This window comes from Mugil cephalus, chromosome 17 (assembly GCF_022458985.1).
Source record: "Mugil cephalus isolate CIBA_MC_2020 chromosome 17, CIBA_Mcephalus_1.1, whole genome shotgun sequence".
In the NCBI taxonomy this organism is placed as follows: domain Eukaryota; kingdom Metazoa; phylum Chordata; class Actinopteri; order Mugiliformes; family Mugilidae; genus Mugil; species Mugil cephalus.
The window spans coordinates 8,878,251-8,900,466 of record NC_061786.1 but is presented as its reverse complement, the minus strand read 5'-3'; the positions used below and the strand labels follow the sequence as shown (position 1 = coordinate 8,900,466).

Genomic DNA, 22,216 nt, shown 5'->3' with positions numbered 1-22,216 from the left:
GCAGAGGACAGGGGTAGGTAAAATTAAAAATAAATAAATAAACTTACGAAAAACAATATGCTATTATATGTAACAATAGATGTATAACATAAACTTCTGAAATCTGAAATACATATTCGCTTCGGTTTTAAATTGTTTCTTATTTAACTGTGTAGTATGGAATCTCCTACTTTTTTAGCTTTCTATTAATAATCGGTTTCTTTGTGAACTGATTGTTTTTTCAAATTCTTTCATTTACGTACTTAGATTTAGGTATATTAGAATTTATTTATTACTTATTAACTTATTTCAATTTTCAGTTGCTTTATACATTTATGCGGTGATATGCAAATTAAGTGTCTTTCTTTTACCTCTTTTAAATCAGCGACATAAAAATATGATGAATATTTAGGTTTTGTTGCGCTAGAGAGGGCGTGGCCGAATTGTTATTGATTTTTTTTTTCTGCGCCCGGGAACGGTACAGAGTGAGAGCTCTGCCTTCCTCTACCTCTCTGATTGGGGACTTGTCAGGCAGCTACGTCATCGCCGTGTCGGGAGGAGAGAGGAGAGTTTCGCCCGGTTGTCATTCCCAGAGGAAGAAGAGGGTGTGAACGAAATTTACCTGGCCAGCGTTACCTGGTCCGTCGCTGTCGTGACTAAATGTCGGCCGTCGAAGCCCACCCGCTGTAGGACGTCGTAAACGCTGGCTTCACTCAGGAGTAAAACGGACAAGGCGTTAAAGGTGAGTCCTGGACGGTCACCGGAGAAAGGTCCTCAACGTTAGCCGCACGAGCTCGCTGTCACCGAGAGTAAGCACGGGGGCTACATTTAACACGGACTAATGGCCTTAATTTTAATTCTTATTATCATTGACAGTGGTGTTTAGTTGGCTTAAGCAATTGGGGGTAAAAACCCGTGCTGTAAGTTAAAGTCGTTGGTCACAGGCGGCAGTTTGCAACAGGTTTCCCAGCATGCTTCATTAACCAAACTCTCAGGGCTAAGTTACCTGTTCTGGTAACGAACAAATCTGCACCCGTGTCTTGTACGGACCAAGGCAATATGTAATAGAAATGAACTAAATAACCAAAAGCATTCACTAAAATGCTGGAATTGTTTGCAGTGAAAGAAAACAACTGAAATGATGTGATGTAAAAGTGAAATATAAATGGACAGGAAGTGTTTTTTTAGGCCTTGCCAGTTTAGTCAAACTTGTTAAAGAGTTTGTTGAGTCACATGTGTCTATTAACTGAGCTTTTTACAAACTGATGTGTACGTCATGTAATTAAGTCCACCTTACATCTAAAACATCAAACTAATAAAAAACAAAAAAACAAAACACAAAGCTAAACATTTTTAATTTACACTGAATCTGGAAACTCTGGAAACTAAAACTAAAAATTCAGCGGGCATTTGATAATGCAACAGTTGACAAAAACAGACATACATTTACATATGGAAACCTACATACAAAAATTGTTCATAGTGTTTATGCTGCCGTCTTGGTCAGGTCACTCTTAAAAAAAGAGGTTTTAATTCTCAGTGAGTTTTACCTTGTTAAATAAAGGATAAGTAGAATTAGGTGCGTAACCTAACGGGGTCTAAGTCAAGTTTGTTTGTTTTGTTTTTCTTGTCTTAATTTGCATCGTCCTTTCCCAGGATGCTAAGAAGTTCCTGACTCGTGGCCCCAACATGAGTGTCACATCATGGTTTCTGGTCAGCAGCTCCGGCACGCGCCACCGGTTGCCGAGGGAGATGATCTTTGTTGGCCGGGACGATTGCGAGCTAATGCTGCAGGTGAGCTTTTCGAGTTTACACAGCAAACACCTGCGCGGTGTCACATGAGTCGTGGCCGACTCTTCACCGTAGCCCGTGAAAGATGGACAGGAAATGTTGCATTTCTCTGTCGTGATGTCTGACGGGACAGCTCGTCGCACGAATATGCGAAACAGCCGGCGGCACGTTTCTAGCGTGCTTTGTGTTTGTGTAACCTGGTGACGGTGCCTTTTAGAAATAGCTGGCCCCTGACATCCTTTCAAAAAATTGACACTGCCGAGGCGTTCCTCTGTGCCGCTCTTCCGTCCTCTGTCTGTTATAAACACAATTTCTTTGTGGTTTTTGTATAATATTCTCCCACCCGTCTTCTTTTCACTCTGTATTTAAAACCAGTGATGGAGGAATGTTGCCTCAGAAGTTGTTTATACTTTTGTGTGTTGTGCTCAGAAAAAGCCCTGCCAACCACAGAGGCCGGTTAGATTGAAAAGTTGCTCGTGTCCACATTTAGGCGTCGCCTGATCCAGGAAAAACCTCAGCTTCTCCCTGTCTGGAGTGATGCAGACTTTTCTGCTGCGCTGCTTAAGTGCTCAGCGCTGCTTCCTGACTTGGCACACAGTCCGTTTCTGCCCTGAATTATCTTTAACCCTTTCATGTTTTGTTTTTGGTGTTTTTGTGGTTTTCTCAATGCATTTCTTCCATTGAAATCACAGCTGAAAGTATGTAACATGAGAATCCTGTTTGGCTTGAAAAGTCCTTTTAAGCGAAGCCCTATCAAATAGCACAGCTTTGACCTTAGTGTTTGGACTTTCCATGACAACTGGTGTTTGATCAATATCTCCATGGGCAGTAATTAACCCAACAATAGAGATTGGATTTTGTTGCTAGTCCATTGGCGTGTTTACTGTTTCCTAATGCTGGAGCTTTTTCTCCCTGACGAGGGGGGCAAAGTGAAGCTAGGGGCTGTTGAGTTAGGAATGTGGATTTCTTTATGTTGCTGTGGCCTGCACAGTTAAACTAATCAAGAAGGTGGACTGATTGATAAGCCCAGCACTTCAGGCAGTGTGGTATTTACAAGTAGTTATTTTAAAGTCGGCTGAGGGAATAGGTCATCACCGACAGTATGCGGAGCATCTGAACGCTGTTTATCCACTTAGTGCACGAGTTTCTAAGTGTCTAACCAGCATTCATTTTGCAAATGAGTTTGGCAGTCATCTTCAGCCTGTGACAGAGAGGCCTGGAGTGGTTAATGAGCAGAAAAGAGAGAGTGAGTCAGTGTGAATCACTTTTTCAGTCTGCACGTAATTGATGAAAGCATATTTGAAGAGAAGCAAATTTCACGCTGGTGAATGGATGAAGATCATCTATGAGTTCACTCAACTACAATATTTCTTATGGTGTATGGAGTTCTGCTTGTGAGTCCAAAGAAGGATCTTCTAATTAAATTATTTTAGTCAGTGTGCAAGGCTTTTGTCTTTAATTATATATAATTTAAAGCACAACAAACTGCATCCTCTATATTGTTCTCTGGTAGTTCAGTTGAATCTCTGCCTTTCTGGTAACAGTCATGAGGAAAGATTTAGTGCAGGGCCGTTATATTAGGATGCATTTGTTTTCCTGATGTTTTTGTCTGCACAAACGTTTTATCAGCTTATCATTTCAACTGTCAATTGATTTTGCTTCTGCTTTAATTGACGCAGTCTCGCAGTGTGGACAAGCAGCACGCTGTTATCAACTACGACGCGAACACAGACGAGCACATGGTGAAGGACCTGGGGAGCTTGAACGGGGTGAGCAAGTCCATCTCTAGTGGCAGACGACCTGCCTCAGCCGGAGCAGCGAAGCCTCTCTGCTCCCTGAAGTCCACAAAATAAAACACAGAGACAGTTTGAAGGACGTTGACCAACGGGAGAGTTGGTTTTCCTGCTGGACTGGACCCCTTTCTTTCTGTCTCTCTTTGTTGCCCTCTCCCTCTCCCTCTCTGACTCTGTTGCCACTTCATTGCACCATTATCCCAATGAAATCCAGAGTTGAGCGGTGAGAGAAACCGTTCATTGTTCTCACAGAGCGTTTTCTTTTGGCCTTAGTAACCGCAGCCAAACTAATCAGAGCAGAACAGAGCGAGGACCTGTGACTGAAATCCCTCCACAATTAGTGTAGTTTAGTCAACATAGAGTAAGATCTGTTCATTTTTGCGCTGTGTTACACATGAGTGTCTTTTCAATTAGTGATCTGAAGACAACTGCTGATTCTTAGGTTATCACAACACACCGTAACATGTGTTTATTTCCATGTGGACATTGAGCAGTCACACAAAAGCTAAGACTGCCATTACATAACAACATAATCTCATCAGAGTTTCAATATGTTGCTGGATTAACTTTCAATGGGAAAAGAGCCAATTGCAAAGCACCTTACGGTATCTGGATGCATGCCATAAGGAATTAGACAGCCTTTCACCTGTGTGTTTGCAACCATAGTTTATTAGTTAACAGTATAAACATGATCTTGATGTAATTTTTCTGTATTTTGCAGACGTTTGTGAATGATCTCAGGATCCCGGACCAGACATACATCACCCTTAAGCTTTCGGACGTCATTCGCTTCGGTTATGATATCCTTTTTTTGTCCTCATGTTGTCCTGATTCGTCCATGGCTCGTCCATGATCCTGATTGGAATTGTATCTTCTTGCTCCTCACTTGGGACAGTTAAAGTTAGCAGCACACATGGAAACGCTCCAGTGTTTGGCAGCTGTTTCACTCAAACATTTATTTCATTTTCTTCCCCCTCTGTGGGCTTTCACTCCATTGGCATGTTAATCCCCTGTGGTTTTTCAGTCAGGGGTTTTAGATTATGGTCAACTGTGGACAGAAAAGCTCCTGCACCCTTTGACCTGCCCCCCCACCCTCCCAGTGAAGAAAATTCATGAATGGTGAAATGCAATTTAGATAACAGGAGGGAAAACTGTTGAGTTGTACAGACATTTAGGAATGTTTATCACCACAAGTAAGTATGTTGCACGTTTGAATGAGTGAATGTGTTGCCGCAGGAGAGGAAAGTACTTTGATCTCAGGAGAAAACTCTAGTGAAGGCATCATACCCTAGGTGGCAGTTTTTTGCATCTCTTATGTTCTGCAAACATGTTTCCCTCAGCTTGATGCTGAAATGTTAACTAGATTTAGATTATAACTAGTTTTGCAAAAACGTTGTGTTCTTTAACTCCTTCTGCACATGTTCACGTGTATATCTTGGAGAAGAGTCAACACAAAGTCCCAGAAGAAGCCCTGAAAGTGAGTGATTCTAACAGCCTGTTCAGTCTTTTTAGGAGAAATAAAACCTAATAAAATCACTTAACCATTAAGATATCAAACTCTTAAAAAGACATACATTTCTAAATTTAAATGTATGTGATGTATTATGTGTTAACTTTAGTTAGTCAACTCTGTGCGTTAAAACAAACTGGTTCAGTGTTTTTGTTCTTGTTTACTTCCCATTTACAGCACTTTTGTGTGTCTTATAGATTGAATGTCCTGTTTTTAATGTTCTCCTTGCACTGCCATCTTAATAATTCTTCCATGTGCTCATTGTGTAATTGTCTAATTTAAATGACCATTCACACATATAGACCCGGTTATCTGTCAGGATTTGTATCGTATGAATGTAAATCAGTACAGAAATTATGGTAAATTAAAAACATGTTGTTAACAATTCGATATAGAAGCTAAAACCGGAGAAGTCCCTTGTGGATATACAGTATTTCCTTATTGTCTGTATGAATGAGGACAGCTTCATCTCTACTGAGTGTTGGCACAGATGTTTTGCTCACATCCTGCTTCCCTCCTGTCTCTGTGTGCAGCACGAGAAGTACACCAGCCAGTTGCAGCTGAGCATAAAAGCCCTGGAGGCCAAGGTTAAGAGCTCAGAGAAGAACAAAGATTCTCTTTCCAACGTCAAACTGCAGGACAAAGCGGAGCATAGAGCTCACTCACTCACAGGTAAACAGCTCCGACTGTGCACACATAGCAGGTTCACGCATCAGTAGAAAAGCAGCAGGTTTTACGACAGATATACGTGAATTGTTCTTGTCGCCGAAGAGGAACTGTTTTAATTGTAGTGGATTTGAATGTCCAGTTCAAATACACGAGGAAGAGGAAGTGGAAGTCTTTGAGTCTCCATGTGCGGCATGACTTTGGCCAGAGATCCCTTGATAAGGCTTCTTTTATTAAGAGCTCGCCTGGTGTGAGATTAGGATGCCATGTGAGCGGACAGGCTGAAGCTGCAATCCTGTGGTGTCAGTAAAGAAATAGGTCTTGACATCCCTGGTTTGGCAGAGTTAGTGCACATGAGTAAGACAAGCTAAGTCAGACAAGCAGCCTTATCTCTGTCAGCCATGCCCTGACTGCTGACAAGAGGTGGGGTCCTGCCAAGCTCTCTACCGATGAGAGAACACGTGCTGTAGAAGAATTAGAAAGGTGTTTTTAGCCTGGCTATTCTGTCCTTGTTCTCATGCCCTCTCTGCTCTGCTCTAGACTGAGTAAATCGTGTTTTACAGTATGGGCTAGTGGAACAGTCAATGGACTCTTAGATCAACAGACTACTACTACTTTGTGTATGAAAGTCATTCACACTCACCAGCCTTTCCCAGCTGTTGTAGGTCTAGCGACTCTTGTGCTCTTTGCTTCATAGTCAGTCGTCTGAGCTTAGTGGCAAAAACAACAGCCAGTGTCTAAAATAGAACTTTTCATGCCCTATAGTTGTCTGTTTGAACTGGAGCACATTGAGAAACCTTTTGTGACCTTTGAGTTTCAGACGTCTCGTACTAGGAGGTGATTGTATTACACGGCTTACAAGCTATCCGTATGATGATTCAACAAACCCCACATTGAAGGCATGTTTATAAGTGACTGTGCTCTTATTTCCTGCCCTCGGTGTAGCCTTGCCCTGTGAGCCAGTTCTTCTGTGATAAATAAACCCTTCACTGTGTCGCACAGCCAAGATAAGGCTGATGTTTCCAAGTGTTTCAGAGAAAATAAAGATACATGGGTGTTAAAGTAGCCACTCACAACAAGATTGGAAATGGACTTTTCACATTTACTGTGTGTGTGTGAATATTTAATTTACTTATGTATGCATTTTTTTTTTTGCTCTGTTTAATGATATACAATATATTGTACATACACACATAGAAGTCTGCTGCCATAATACTCCCAGAGCTTGTATAGCTCTGTTGACCCAAATGCAAATACATCCTCTTCAGCTGAATTAGTTTGACTGGAGGCCTGGAGGTGCAGTGTTGGTGTTTGCCTACAGTAGATTTTTCTTGTTTTGTTTGTGTTTTATTTTAATCCCACAAACATGACACAGTTTTCTTACTTGAGTGCTGAGAGAGAAGCCAAGATACTTTTTCTCTGTGCTTCTTGTTGCTTGTTTCCCTCTGCAGCTGCACAGGATGTGGAGCGAGTCCAGTCCTCCAGCTGTCTGCAGGGCAGGACACTTCAGTTGTACAGTGTGTGTGACTCAGTCGGGCCTACTTTACCCTGCCAGTGTAGAAAAGGGGCATGAAACCGAGAGCTCACAGTGTTCCCTGCGTGATTTAAATTGTGCTAATAGAGAGATTTTATGTAATTGCTTGTGTAATTTCTGCGCTGCTTACCCATAGAACTTAAGCAGAAAGTTAATCTGTCTATTTTAGACCTGGCAACATTTCATTTGGCCACAAACACAGAAAAAGACAGAAATGGAGGGGAATTGTAGCAGACTCTATGTTGATAATAATGACTCATTAAACAAACACTGCTGCCATTTTATCATCTTCTCTCATGTGCTTTTGGTTTCTTTTGCACATTAATAAAATAATACGTTCAACGTAACTCTCCACTATACTCAGGCCATTTCAGTTGTGACGCTCGCCCATGTTTTCCTTTGCTAAAAGGGGAGGGCTGAGTAAGTGGGAAGGAATTGGTAACATGCCTCTCTGCCTCTCCTGTCACTGTGTTGATGTCTTATTGTGCGTGTCCAAGGCAACAGTGGTTAAGTGCTGCTGATGCTGGGGATAGTGTAGCCACAATAAACTCCAAAGCACTTGTTTATCCTTTCTATCTGGCCAAAACCCAGCATTTACTTCATCTGATTAGTGCGGTATAGACTGGATGTTCACACTGCCATGCCAATCTATATGTCAGCTCTAACTAAACACTGGTTCACAAACCTCACAGACCATATCAGCCTTAACTCCTTTGATTACACCATTATAGGGAGTATATACAGAAGTCAACAAATATTTGCATTGTCTACAAGAATCTCAGTTTGGATGCACAGATTGTCCTATATTCTGCACTGTATTTGAAGATTGGGATTATCTGCATGGTCCTACATGACGAGGATTACGTTTCGGTGGTTTTGCATGATATAGTTGGTATCACAATTTACCCTCACCACTCTCTGTGTCATGGGAAAGTGTGGGAATTGTAAAAAATAAAACACTGGGTGCTTTTGAGCCCTGGCGTTGCAACATTTCTGCTGTTGCTAAACACTAAACCCAGACACGACTGTTTGGTCATGTGAGTATGTGAACATAAAAGTATTGGCTTATAAATACAAGAGGCTGTATAAATTCAGCTCTTTGCTTGGATCTTTCTCCATTCCTGCCTGTACCTGAGGTTATCATGTGCCTGATGGTGTGTGTGTGTCTATGTTTGTGCCTTTGTTTGTGCATTTCTCTGCTAGCTGCCACAGATACGCCGTTATCCAAACCTACTCCTCTGTATGGCCAACCGTCCTGGTGGGGGGAAGATGAGGACTCAGCCAACAGAAAGAAGAGCAGAAGTGGAAAACTGCCAGAACAGGAGCCTCCAGGTCAGAGAATGATTTGTTTATATATATGTGTATATATATGAAGTAACTCATATTTTGTACGGCAGATATTTGTAGTGTAATTGTATTGGATATTTCCACATCTGTGAATTAGACCCTAATCTATAATGACGTGGTTCTCTGTGGCACCGTTATCCGATGCTCTTTGTGGGTCAGTGAGAGATGGATGGTGTTAAGCCCAAGGCAGGTCTCTGGCTGCCAGTTGTGGACCGTTAGCCAGGCCTTACCATGCTAGGCCAGCGGGCAGTGTCTGTCTGTCTCGTGATGGATTATGACCCTCTAAGCTGCTGGAGGGGGAGGAAGGGTGATTGTTCTCCTCATGTTGCCCAGACTGAAACAGATTATTCCTGCTCAGATACCCTCCACTGGACTCTGAGCTCCTAAAGTGATATTTGGCCACATCCAGCTGGCAGCCAATGAGATGATTTGTTTTCTCAGACTAACAGCTGGAACTTTCCTGTTATTTGTTGTTTTCAGGGGTTGTTCATCAGTAACATTAAAATCAGTTTCCTTCTTGTGACTTTTATTTTTGTATTTATTTAGTGGAGATTGGGATATAAAGGATTGTCCCTAAAGCTCTTTGTTTAAATGTGTATTTACTCTCATCTCATCACTGTATTGATAACAGGGTCTCCAAAAGATGTGTCCAGATGTGAGGTCAACGGTTCTCTGTCAGAGAATAAGTCCATTTTCTCCTACCGCCGGGAACCCAGCTACTTCGAGATCCCGACTAAAGAGCTTCAGCAGCAACCTACCAAGAAACCTGAGTCGCAAGTTCATGAGGTTCCGACAAAAGACACCTCAGATCCCACCCAGATTCCTTCCACTCCCACACCCCCTGTGGTCCAAAGCCACGCTTCCTTCACCATCGAATTCGATGACTGCACGCCAGGTAAAATGAAGATCAAAGACCATGTGACCAAGTTTTCTTTCCGCCAGCAACGCAGACAAGCCTCCGCAGAGGTTGTCACCGCACCTACTGAGGTGATGTCGGCAGAAAACAAAGTTGCTGATTGGCTGGTCCAGAGCAATGCCAGTATGATGAGGAGGAAGTCACAAGCTGACGTCTTATATAGCACAAACAGTGACCCGTCACTTCTGAAGCATACCAAAGGTGAGCCCCATATACGGTGTCTGTTTACTTTAGCTGTTGGTTCAATGCTGTGCGTACTATTAAGCTGACTTGTTGTCTTTCCATCATCAGCAAACCATCCTGAAGATGGCTCTCACAGTGACTCAGGGCAACCTGCAATCAATGGAAACAGTCTTCTTCAACTGGAACCTCCGATTGTGTCCCAGGTTCCTTCACGAGCATTAAGAGACTCCCCACCACAACGCTTTGCTTCCCCTAACTCTGAGGAACATGTGCCCTCCTCTCCACCAGAGTCCCAGTCCCTTTCCAGTGTTGACAAGCCTGAGCCCCACCAAGCCTTTGTTATTGAATTCTTTGATGATAACGCAAGAAAGAAGCGCTCCCAGTCCTTCACCAGTAACACCCCCCAAGCCCCACCTGAGTCCTTAGGCTTCAGGCTTCAGCAAGAGAAGGCAGAGAAGGCAAGAAAGAGCTCAAGTCCAACCGGGGAGAGACAAGTCCCACCTACGTCGTCAACCACACCCCCAACCCAACGATACACTATTCCCCTGAAAGGCTCCGCGTCAACAGGCTTCCCGAGAGCTGGCTCTCTGCGAAGGGAAAAGACAGAAGAACGCATCAGTACCAGCACCAGCTTTTCCTCTCGCTCTACCTCATCTTTAGCTTCAAGACCCTTTAGCAGCGTGGGCCGGAGATCTAAACTCGCTCAAGAATTTACTGCTGAATTTCTCAAACAAGCAAAGGGAAACTCTGCTCCCAGCTCGGAGAAAAGCACTTCTAGTTCCCCTAAAACAGTTAAAAAAGGGATAGTGGTGGTCACACAGTTTGGTCACAGTCCCACCAGCCCTCCTCAGTCTGATGGTCATTACCAGCCTCAAACCTCTTCCCCTATCCTCAAGCCTGTTCCTCTTAAGGCCCCTGTCATGCCCCAGACATCTCAGAATGTGGAAGCCAAGAGCCCCCATGTCGGCCCCAGAAACGAAGAAGACGACAATCTGAGTGATGCCGGAACCTACACCATTGAAGCAGATGTTCAAGATAAAGAGCTGGAAGAGGCGCGCAGCAAGATCGACCAGGTAAGTTGTTCCATTGAGTTTTTGTTTGTTCTAAACACAAGTTGGTGATTTTTAGTCGTACTAAAAATCACAACATGCTCTTTTAAAAGCAACAAACTGGCTCTATCGCTTGAAAGTCCTTCTCAGCACGAGCCATGGATACTATCAGAGCCACTTCCTGCATTCCTACACTTATCTCCTTGCAATGCTTTGTTCCTGACAGGTGTTTGGTGTTGTTGAGAGCCCAGAGCGAACGAACCTGAGTGAAGCAGAAACATCGTCCGCTTTTAATCCTGTTATTGTTCAGGGCAGGGAGCAGCATAGGCAGAGTAGCAGTGGGGAGGTGAGGACAGCTCCAGAGCAGGGACAGAGTCTGGTAAAGGTAAACCCTCCTGCTAAGGGTGTGGTTAATTAATAGATGAATAATTCATCATATTAACACCAAAGACAATTAATGGATATGTTGGGTCACTAAGCCACAGGTGTCTACATGCACAGATCAGCATGCATAGTGATTTGGCTTCATGGTATTTCTTCTCTCTTTTTGGTGTCTCTCTCTTGATTATCTTGATTGACCTCTTCTTTCCTGACAGCTTCTGGGTTCTGATTTTTTTTCTGTCTAACCAAATGTAAAGAACGAAATCCCTGTTTGCATAACAGTTGTGCTGCATAGTTGTTGTTGTTCTGTTGTTTGACTAAGGCAATCACTGAATTATTAACTGTGCGATCTTCAAAATGTTTTTACCTTTTTTTTTTTTGAAGATGGTGAATAAGATGTATCTTTTCTCACACAGGGGCCTCCTAAATGGATGTCTCGCTGGGCCAGCCTAGCAGACAGCTACGCAGAATCTGGCCCTTCATCTGGCCTCTTTGACATCCCTTCCCAGATGGAACTGTCAGGAGGGGGTAAGCCAGACTAAGAGACATTGGTCTATTTGAAATGATAATGAGAAACCCTGATGAATATAAATGATACTCCGTTTTAGCATGTGTGGTTAATATGCATTAAAACCGTTCCTCTTCAGCACCGGGGAAAATCGCCCACAAGGCCACGCTCAGCCAAAGCCACGAGATGCCAGACTCTGATACGCAGGTACCACCGAAGGAGTCAAGTGACGTTCCAGCTCCCAGTATTCATGTCCATTATGACCCACATTCAACATTCATTATAGAAAACAATAGCCTGGTGGCCCCCAGGTCTCGAGATGGTGTTCATAGGTTAACAGTGCAGGATGATGTAGAGCCTGACAGCCTCAGTGATGCCAGCAAGTCTGATGATGGCTCCATCATAGAGCAGAGGGGGAAATCACTGTCAGACACAGAACAAAAGCAAACTGTGGATAAGCCCAAACTCTTAGCCAAGTCTACATCTTTCTATATTGGGTCAGATGAGGTTCCCTGCAAGCATGAACATGGAGGTTTGAAACCCAGCACCCCTAAGACTGCGAGAAAAAATGGGAACAAAATGTTCTCAACGGCCACTTTAACCAAACAGAGAGGCAATCAAGACTCTGGAAAAGGCAAGTTTACTGAGCTGCGCCAGGAGACGCAGAGTCCAGAGAGTAAAGAAGGCACAGGATCATTAATCAGACAGGAGAGCTTCACCAAGGAGCGGCCTAGCAATGCCAGACTTCCCAACATTTCTAGCCAACCTGTTCTCAGTGATACAGAATTATTCCAGGGTACTAACCGTCAGGACACTCATTCTTACCTCAAAGACACAGAGGATGTTCTGGCTGTTCTAGAGGCCAAACTCCAAGCAGGACAATCAGTGACTACGCCGCCCTCTATAATGGACTCTCTTTCTGGTGAGTCTGATGTGGATACATCCAGCACAGTCAGCCAACACAGCAGTAAGACCAAGCAAAACACACTGACGAAGAAAACGTCTGTTAGTGGTGGCCTCCATAGACAGGGTTCTTCAGCTAGCATATCTAGTCAAAACAAATCCATAACATCAGAGAAGCACCGCTCCCGGGGGGCAGAAAGCAGCAACAAGACTGAGTCTTTCAAGAGGCCGCTTGGACTGAGACATAGTGTAGGGAAACGTGGCTCCACAGACCTAAGTGATGACCATCAGAGCTTACCATACTCTGATCAGGAGTCTAACAACTACCAAGCAAGCAGGAAATATATTATACCCCTTCAGAAGGAGGATGACAAGACTTCCAAAACATCACAGGGTTTGAGTCGCACCAACAGTTTGTCGGCCCCAAGACCCACCAGGGCCTCCATGCTCCGCCGGGCTCGCCTGGGAGAGGCCTCAGACAACGAAGGCACAGAGACTGACCGACTGTCCCAGGAAGCAGGCAACACCCAAACTAAGCAGACCCAGGAACCTAAGAAACTCTCCCGGCTGGATATGCTGGCCATGCCTCGCAAGCGGACCAGCTCTTTTAATACACCCAGTGACAATGAGGCTTCCTCCACCCCTCAGGGGACAGGCAGGAGCACAGGATTTTCCAACCGCAGCACAGAGTTAGGCAGCACCTCCACTCGTAGGGCCTCTGCTGCAGGACCTAAGGCCATAGAAAGGCCACAGAAACCAGCGCTCACCAGAACGCCACTCACTCGTGTACGATCCACCCCGTCCAAATATTCCAGCAGCACAGCGAGTGAGTATAATACATCAACATACTTTGTAAAACTGTTTAAAACATTCTCACTCCTTAAAACATTTGCTTATTCAAATCAGCATTGTAGAAAAGGAATGACGTTGTGTCTGGACTGGAACCTGGACTAAGCCGTTCAAACAGTCACAGTGGTGAATTGGTTTGAAATATTAATAGCCCTTAAAATAATATACCTTTTTTTTTATCAACCAAAAGCTGTGTGTGGGCTTTCACTAACACCAGTAACATTAACATTAATACTAAAGAGACAATTTTATTCCCTTCATCTATACGTCGTACTTATACAATATATGGTGATTATTATCTTGTTAATATGTTCTGGTATTACAATCATAATACTTAACTTAATAATATACTTCATGGTGTACATGAATGTTTTAACTAATTGGTTCTGGTTTATTACTCAGCTACCATATTGTGGAAATCAAGTGCTCACCTCGGTTTGTAAACAATTTGGAAACGTAAAATGAACCAGTGAATAAGAATTATGGAGATGAGCACTTCCACACCATCTTCTCTGTCTCTTTCTGGGAAATGTTTTGGTGACTACATCTGAAAGGTGTTTTTCCATGGCGCTATTCTTTGATGATATCTCCTCTCTTCTATCCTCACCTTGTGTAACTCAAACCAATTCACGACGCCAAGGCTCCAGGAGACGACAGAAAGGCTCTGACTATATCTCTACCTCAGACGAGGAGTACGACTCAAACCAGAGCACTCCTAAACACAAACGCTCCCAACCTTCCTCAGCTTCTCATGGCTCTCGCAACCCGCCTCGGCCCCAGCCGGTGGTTGCCCTGCGTACCAAATCCCGCAGCAGAGATTCTGAAGAGGAGACCCATGAGGGAGAGGCGTACCACAACTGGTCCACCCACAGTGCTGAGATTGCACGGTATGGAATGTCACACCTCAATAATAATAATCATAATCATACATTTTATTTATATAGCACTTTTCAACAACTCAAAGACACTTTAGAGACACAAGATAAAAACAAGAATGCATTGAATAAAATGTCGAATAAAGACCTTAACCTAAACCAGACCTAAAAAGATGGGTTTTAAAGGGATTTAAAGGTGTCAGAGAGTTGCAGAGCTTAGCAGCAGCAGCAGCAGCAGAGAAGTCTCTGACCCCCCAAGTACGGTGCTTGGTTTTAAGTGGGGCGCAGAGGTGGGCAGAGGAGGATTGGAGGCTGTTGGAGGGAGCATGGGGGTGAAGCAGGTCCATGAGTTAGGGTGATGGAGGACTTTGTGGTTGAGAAGGAGGTTCTTGAAAGTTATTAACTTTTTAAACAGGGGGTGAGGGGAGGACGGGGGTGATGTGGTCACAAGAACTGTTGTGTGTGAGGAGACGGGTGGCGGAGTTTTGGGTGTTTATTGAGGAGTTTAGTGGGTAGACCATAGAGAAGGCTATTGCAGTAGTCTAGTCTGGAGGATGATGAAAGTGTGGATGAGGGTTTCAGTTGCAGGAAGAAGGGATGGTCGGAAATGGACAGTGTTTCTTAGGTGGGGGAGGAAGGCTGTTTTTGTGACTTGTTTGATGTTCTGTTCAAGGTTAGTCGGTTGGAGGTAGTTAGTTTGCATCCACATTTCAATTTCAGAGAGGCAACGGGTAATATTGCAGAGGGGGAGGATGTAGATAATAAATGGGAGGGGGCCGAGCACCGAACCTTGGGGGACACCTTGTGCCAGGGGAGCAGTGGATGAGGAGTGTTTGTTTTGCTATGTGTATGAATTGTTGTTGGTTGGAGAGGTAGGATTTGATCCAGGTGAGTGCTGTGCTAGTGATGTGGAGTGATTTGTCTATGAGGGAGAGGAGGATGGAGTGGTGGATGGTGTCAAAGGCAGTGGTGAGGTCCAGGAGGATGAGAATGCTGATGTGGCTAGAGTCTACAGACAGGAGGAGGTCATTGTAGATTTTGAGGAGGGTTATTTCACTGCTGTATTTTTGGTGGAAAACAGGTTGAAATACTTTGTAAAGGTTGTTGAAGGTGAGGTAGCATGTTCTAGCATTTTGGAGAGGAAGGGGAGGTGGATGGGATGGGGTCCAGGGCGCAAGTGTTTTTTTTCATGCTGGTCATGAGTTAGTAGAGGTCTCTCTACTGTCCTGTCCTATTTGGAACAACCCCTAATTAAATGCTGGGAGAAGAACTCTAACACACATGGCAGAATCAAGGAATAAAAGAGTTGGGGCAGATTGTAAAGGATGAAGATATGGTACCCTTTAAGAAGTTAAAAAATAAATTTGATCTTAAAGACTCTGAATTTTGACTTATCTACAATTAAAAGCCATCTTAATATTACTTTTCTCAAAAAAATAAATCCACTGGGCGACAATGATTTTGACAATAAATACAGGAGGATTGCCTCAGGTAGTAGTTTAGTTCCTGCACTGTACAAGCTGCTGTAACAAGCCTTTTCAGACAATCTGTCATCCACTAAACAACAATGGGAGAGGGATTTGGGTTTATCTATAACCACAACACAGTGGGAGACCATTTTAAAGACACCACAGCCCTGTCCAAATGTGTTAGACATGAAATTTTACAAATCAAAGCCGTGCATAGAGCATATATTACACCATGCAGATTAAAGAAAATGAATAAAATCCTCTCGCATTTGTGTTGGCATGGATGTGGAGAGGCAGGCACGCATATTCAAATGTTATGGCACTGCCCCCCAGTGACAACTTTTTGGAACAGTGTGATTTCATGCCTGTCCAATTTTCTTCAAGTGAAGTTGCCCCAATGTCTATTAGTTTGAAATGTCCATAAGGATAGGAAACATAAAGACAGCTCTGTAAAACATGCTATTCTGATGAATTGGAAATCACATAAGAAAAGCTGTTGTTGTTTGGATAATTGGTGGATTATGGTGAATTGGTGGAGGATTTCATGGATTTACTGATGATGCTTCAGCCCTTCTTGATTATGATGATGGAAATGACGGATCCTGTTTTTTGTGAAATGTCATTTTCAGTGCTTTGTTGTGTTGTCTTAGTTTAAATAAAGAAAAACTATAAATTTTTAAAAAAGAGTTGGTAGAGTTGTGCAGGAGAGATGGGGGAAAACTCGGATAGAGGCTGGCTGAAGGAGTGGGGAGAGGTGGGGTGAGATATGATGGCGTGGAGGTTTATGTAGATGGAGTCAATTGGATTGGAAGACTGAAAGAAAGGTCTGGAAGTTGCTGGATGTGAATGGCAGCCAGGATGTGGGAGATGGAGCAGTGGTGAGGGCTGAGGGAGTGATAGATTTTATACTTATATTGATTTTGAGTGCCAGGGAAGTGAGTGTGTTGTGTGAAGTCGTAGCAGTCCAGAATGTCCAGAAATTCAGTGGCATGATGTGTGTAGCTGGGATTGTCAACGTGGATGTGGAAGTCACTAAATGTGAGGACGAATGGAGAGACGGCACTGAGCTGGTTCGGGAGGTTGGTGAGGTCAGCGAGCGAGCTGGGTGGTAAACGACAGCAGTAATCAGAAGGGACGGGTCGTGGAGTTTGTATGCAACGTGTTCAAAAGAGGAGGCTGCAGGGTCTTTATGTCTTCTCTGTGGATGACCTCACCCCGTCCTTCTTGGCCGGGTTTGTCTATGAATATGTACCCAGTGGGTGTTGCCTGGTTGAATGGAAATTAATCCATTGGTTTGTGCCATGCTTCAGTTAAACAGAGGAAGTCTGGAATGTATTCATGGAGCATGAGGCTTTTGTTGGTTAGAGAGTGGGCGTTAATAAACAGAGTCAGGAACAGGTGATGTGACTCTGAGGGTGTATGGAGTCTGGGGGAGTGAGTGCAGATTTGTCGGATTCACGTGTTGCTCTATTGTGATCCAGAGGTATGATGGTACCAGATGGATGGAGTGGAGTGGGGATAAGGAGCGGTAGACAGGCTGAAAAAGGGTCCGGGTTGGAACGATACGCACACAGGGTACATTGATGGGAGCACTGGAGATCAGAGGTGTAGGGGAGAAAAGTACCGGAGGCCGACAGTAGGGGGCGAGGGAGGTGTCTTCTGGTGGTGGCCCAGTGGCAGGAGGGGGAGAGACAGTGGAGGGGGTGTGAGAGGTAAATACAACTAGTTAGTCATGTGGAGCAGATCTTTGTATCAAATCTCAAATCAGATCTTTGTATCGACTCTCAGACAGTTGGTTTCACAGTTACAGCTTGATCATTTATTTGAATTTATTTTCATTAAGATTCACGTACAACAAGGAAGCCCATACCTCAAAAAGGGACTTAGTTAAATTACTGCAGTGGAACACAAGATCCAGTATAATTTGATATGTAGTGTCTCTAATGTGTCTATAAAAGAGCAGGTGTTTGTGTTATTTTTATCAATGTGTTCTGTACTGTTGCAATGCATGAGTATAAGGATATAATTTCTACATTCCATGGAAGATGTTTTCCTTATTCCTGTTGCTTGTCCTTATAATATGTGTTTCCCTTTGTTAGTTTGAGTCAGGACCTGGCCAAAGACTTGGCTATCTTGGCCAGAGAGATCCATGACGTAGCAGGTGACGGTGATCACAATCCTGAGGTGGAGTGCAGCGCACCTGTGTCCACTGTGACCACTCATGAAAAGGTACATCGAACTACTGCTTTTTAACTCTTTTATTGTAGCTACTTTAACTTGATGTCACAGTTCACCAGCCGGCAAGTAAACATGTTGTTTTCACCCGTAATCCCTCAGCCGTCCAGCCGGTGCCTGGTCTGCGGTTATCAGGGAGAACAAGCTCAAACTTAAAAAATAAACACACGTTGAAAATTCAAATAACCTAAATTCTTCTGGCACACTGGACAAACTCACACAGTCTGTTCTTTGTTTGCAGAGGGCTCTAACATTTTTTCTAAAATTTGGAAAAATTCAAATTCCTGAGAAATTCAAATGTACTCATGGTCTAGCGTCAACACTTTTTTGAAATTTAACAGCCATCTTCATTTACATCACAGGCGTCAAATGATCTAATCTGGCCTGTGAGATGAATTGGTAAAATGCAAAAATTACATTAAAGACATTAACTGCAGTTTTTCCCGTAAAAGTGGCTGCTATTCTTAGGGTTCACATAGTTTTAGTGTGAGTTATGAGAATAACACTAAGACCTATAACTACACAGAAATTGCACTTCTTTGTACATAGAAATGTCTGGTTGCTTTGTAATGTGCAGTTCATTAAATCACTTTCGCAAAGTATTTATTTGCACTAAAAGTAAGGGAAACATCTGGGAAACATCTGTTAAACATGTGTAGGTTAATACGCTGTTGTGTTACTGGTCCGGCCCCTTGAGTTCAAATGGGGTTGAAAGTGGCCCCTGAACTACAATGATATGAAACACCTGATTTACATGTTTTATTTACATTTTTTGGGTTATTAATACCTTAAAACGCAACTTGTTCTCTGGGTTTAGAGGTAAGAATGAACAAGGAACAATATAATCTACCTACTATCGAACAGACACATCAGATATTATTCTTAGGAAGATAATATATAACACAAGCATCAAATCTGTATTATGCCAAAATGCCAATCTTAAGTTAGTTCTTAACCAATTCTATCTGAGAATTGTAACACTGTATTGACATTTTTTTCCAGCTGGTTCAGTGTATTCCAGAGGCTGGACTCAACTACCATCGAGTCCCACAAAGTTCTGCAGCTACAAGGGAACCTGACCAGAGCTCGAGTGACCAGGAAGAGAGCTCCAGACAACCAGATAGGAGCAGGGACGAGGTCTGACACGATGTGATGCTTCCCCTCGTTTTTAAAGCCTCTGTAATTTGGGATCGTCCTAAAGCGTTTCCCGTTTCCTCCAGGTCGTTGTGGACAATTTGGTCCTGAATCCTTTGTCCCAGATCATCGTGGCCATCAGAGAAAACACGGAGGAACTTGCTGATAAAATTAAGTAAGATGTTGAGACGCACACTTGCATAAACGACCCTTATTCTCGTGCTTAATCTGGCTTTGATGGAAAACATTATTGATTCTGCCTGACGACCAGACTGCACTGAGCATCTAATCTTATTTAATTAGCAGAATTTACTGAGTCAGCTCACAGACAGATAGTCTGACTGAATATATGGAGCAGAGAGGAGAGAGATCTAATCTTCTTAGTAGCCCCTTTTAAAGTCTTTATTTAGTGACAACAAGATATCAAAGAACAAGTACAAGCTATTGCAAACTTTAATTTGATCCATTTTACGGATTATAGTAGCATTATAATAGGTGTTTACAGTGTTTTAGGCACAATGATGTTGATTGTCCCCTTTTAAAGAACACTGTATGATACGACTTCTCTGTCACACAGGGGCCTGTTCCAGGACAGGGTGGATGTCTGGGGAGAAATCGAGGCAAAGGTTAATTCTGACAATGATGTCCCTGTTGTAAAAACTTCCAGTAAGGTTAGTGACGGTTTTTGTTCAATTTTAAGATTTAAAAAAAAAATGCTAGTTAATCCTGTATCTGAGCTAATGGAGAATTTTTTTCATTTCAGGAAATCAAATCTATCATGAAAGAACTCAGAAGAGTTCAGACACAGCTTGAGGGTGAGTCACACTGACCTATTTAATACAATATGAATGGAATCCTTTATTATAGTATATTAAAAGATATCAGCTTGTAGCTAATTTCTTATCTATTGTCTTTCTGAATTCAGTGATTAACACAGTCATAGAGCCCAGTGGGCAGCCTGAACCTACAAAGACCTCCCAATCCTCTGGAGTGCGTTCATCCAGACCCCCGTCCACGCGAGACTGGAGAACAGTCCACTCGGTCACCAAACGTGGCGGCGGCCCGAGGCCGGGCGAGAGTGTCAGGAGAGCAGCTGTGGCACCGGACGATGTCAGAGAGGGATATTTAGTCTGAAATCTGACACAAATAACACACAGAGGTTCCGCCAGTGCTGAACTTCTGCTATAACCCACAGGTGCTTCACCGTGGCACTGAATGAAACCAGGAGGGGGGAAGTGAGACTGAACACGGTGCACATACAAACATTGAACACTACTGCTGCACTGTGAGCACCGCAAACCTACGTAGTGTAACACAAAGTGAAGTGTGCTCTAAACTGAGTGGGGGGGGGGCAGTGTGTGAGGTGATGATTTGAGGAAGAACCACTCTGATATTTCCGTAAATTTTACCTTCACCTGCAAAAGGCAGCAAAGCTGAACTTGATTCTGTGCTATCCTCATTATTTGCCAATAATATGACCAAGATCGCTGATTTAAAGGGCTCGTTGTAATTACTTGGTTTAACTGAAAACCAGCCTGGGCATAATCATCTCAGGGAAATCTATGAAGACATCAGATATTTGCGTTTAGTGACAAATCAAATATCAGTTCATTAATATTCAGTAGACGGGAGCTGTAGGTAAAGCTTACAGATGATTGTGTACTTCTACTCTCAGTACCCCCTTTGCATTTCCACATATATACACGTTTCCTTGTCACTTTTCCTGTTTGTGGACCAGATTTATAGAAGAATGTAAAAAGTATTTATTAGTGGTCTTTTGTGACACACTGGTATTTTTGGAACTGACACTAAATGACTTTGGCAGAGAGTCGGTCGCCTTTGATTCCATTGTTATATTACACAGATGCTACAAGCCAATGCTGCATGTGTGTGTGTGTGTGTGTGTTCTGGTAACAGTTTCCTCCCAGCAGATGAATGAAAGCTACCTGTTAAGTCCAGCAGAGAGTGTAAATCCCTCAAGAATGCGGAATCTGAATAGAAGGAGTGGCTCACGGGACAGTTTAGTAACCTGGCAGTCTCTAAATCAAGTGACTCTAAAGTATAACTGGTTTTCAATCGTGCCAGGGCCATTATCTTTCGGAAAAGGTGTGTTTTTTTTATTCAGGCCAAATACCTTTGGGAGCTTAAAATTTATTCTTTGGTTTATTGTTTTCCATTCCTCAAAGGCAGCAGCTCAGAAGTACAGCCAAAGACAATCATAAAACGACTGTCTGTTTTTGACTGAGCACATGACAGCACACTTATTATACACGCTATCTGTGGTTAAAAAAAAAAAAAAAAAAAGGTATTTCCATGGTGTCTTTTGAGTCACAAGTTCCCTTCTGTGATGACCTCAAATGACAGTGGAAGTAATTTTAGGGTTCGTGTCGTCCTAAGTGTCTGTATCTGTAAACCCCGATCGTTAGTAGTTGTCTGTACGTCCTACAAATTACCTCTCAATCTTGTCTTTTGCACTAAGGTAGTACAAACATGGTCCCTAGAACCTGATATGCTGCAAACAAAGCTTTTGCTCTCCCATGTGAGGTTGTTGGCATCTGATGCTGAAGCGGGGGCGAAACGGGCAAAACGGCACATCAGCAAGTTTTTGTTTTCCTTTCCCTAATCCATGCACATGTGACTATAACTGGGAACTACATAGAGGCCCCGTACAGCTGTGTGGTGGGATGATGCGTCATGCAGCCAAGTATGGTGGTTGTTTACAAGCTCAAGCAAAAATCGAATGTCTTTCTTTCTTAATGTATTGCTGCTATTCTTCTTCTCTGGGATAGTATTTTTCCCTTTGCTTTATTCTAACTCAGTCAGAAATTTAAAAAAAATTGTGTCAAATGTTTATCCTTTTTATGATATTCAGTTTCTGTTTCCTTTCACCCAAAGTGGTTGTAATTTGTTAGCTGGTATTGATGTGTGTATATTTGTGTAAGTTGTTAGATGATGATTCTTCTGTTTTGTTTTTTTTTCTCTTTTTTTTCAAATAAATATTTGATTAGCAGACTTGTCTTATTTGATTCTTGATATTATGCTTATCGGGTACCTGCAGTGCACTGTTTTCATTCCTGATGTCTGAAAACCAGAA

At 43.0% G+C, this 22,216-nt stretch overlaps 1 protein-coding gene across 6 annotated transcripts; it reads left to right on the top strand.

Annotated features, from left to right (window-relative positions):
- Positions 1-504: 504 nt before the first annotated feature.
- Positions 505-22,134, top strand: cep170ba (centrosomal protein 170Ba). Of its 6 annotated transcripts, none has more exons than XM_047611420.1 (19): positions 506-721; positions 1,636-1,773; positions 3,450-3,539; positions 4,285-4,363; positions 4,982-5,040; positions 5,607-5,745; positions 8,477-8,605; positions 9,252-9,737; positions 9,828-10,792; positions 10,995-11,147; positions 11,566-11,677; positions 11,797-13,386; positions 14,050-14,296; positions 17,853-17,982; positions 18,991-19,125; positions 19,209-19,297; positions 19,700-19,793; positions 19,886-19,937; positions 20,048-22,134. In XM_047611420.1, exons 2-19 carry the CDS (start codon positions 1,669-1,671, stop codon positions 20,254-20,256), a joined length of 4,863 nt encoding a protein of 1,620 aa, XP_047467376.1. In that variant the 5' UTR covers positions 506-721; positions 1,636-1,668; the 3' UTR covers positions 20,257-22,134. The 6 variants fall into 6 exon arrangements, with proteins under 6 accessions (XP_047467380.1, XP_047467376.1, XP_047467378.1 ...); XM_047611422.1 differs by having other exon boundaries at positions 10,995-11,153; positions 14,155-14,296; XM_047611421.1 differs by having other exon boundaries at positions 507-721; positions 10,995-11,114.
- Positions 22,135-22,216: the final 82 nt, after the last annotated feature.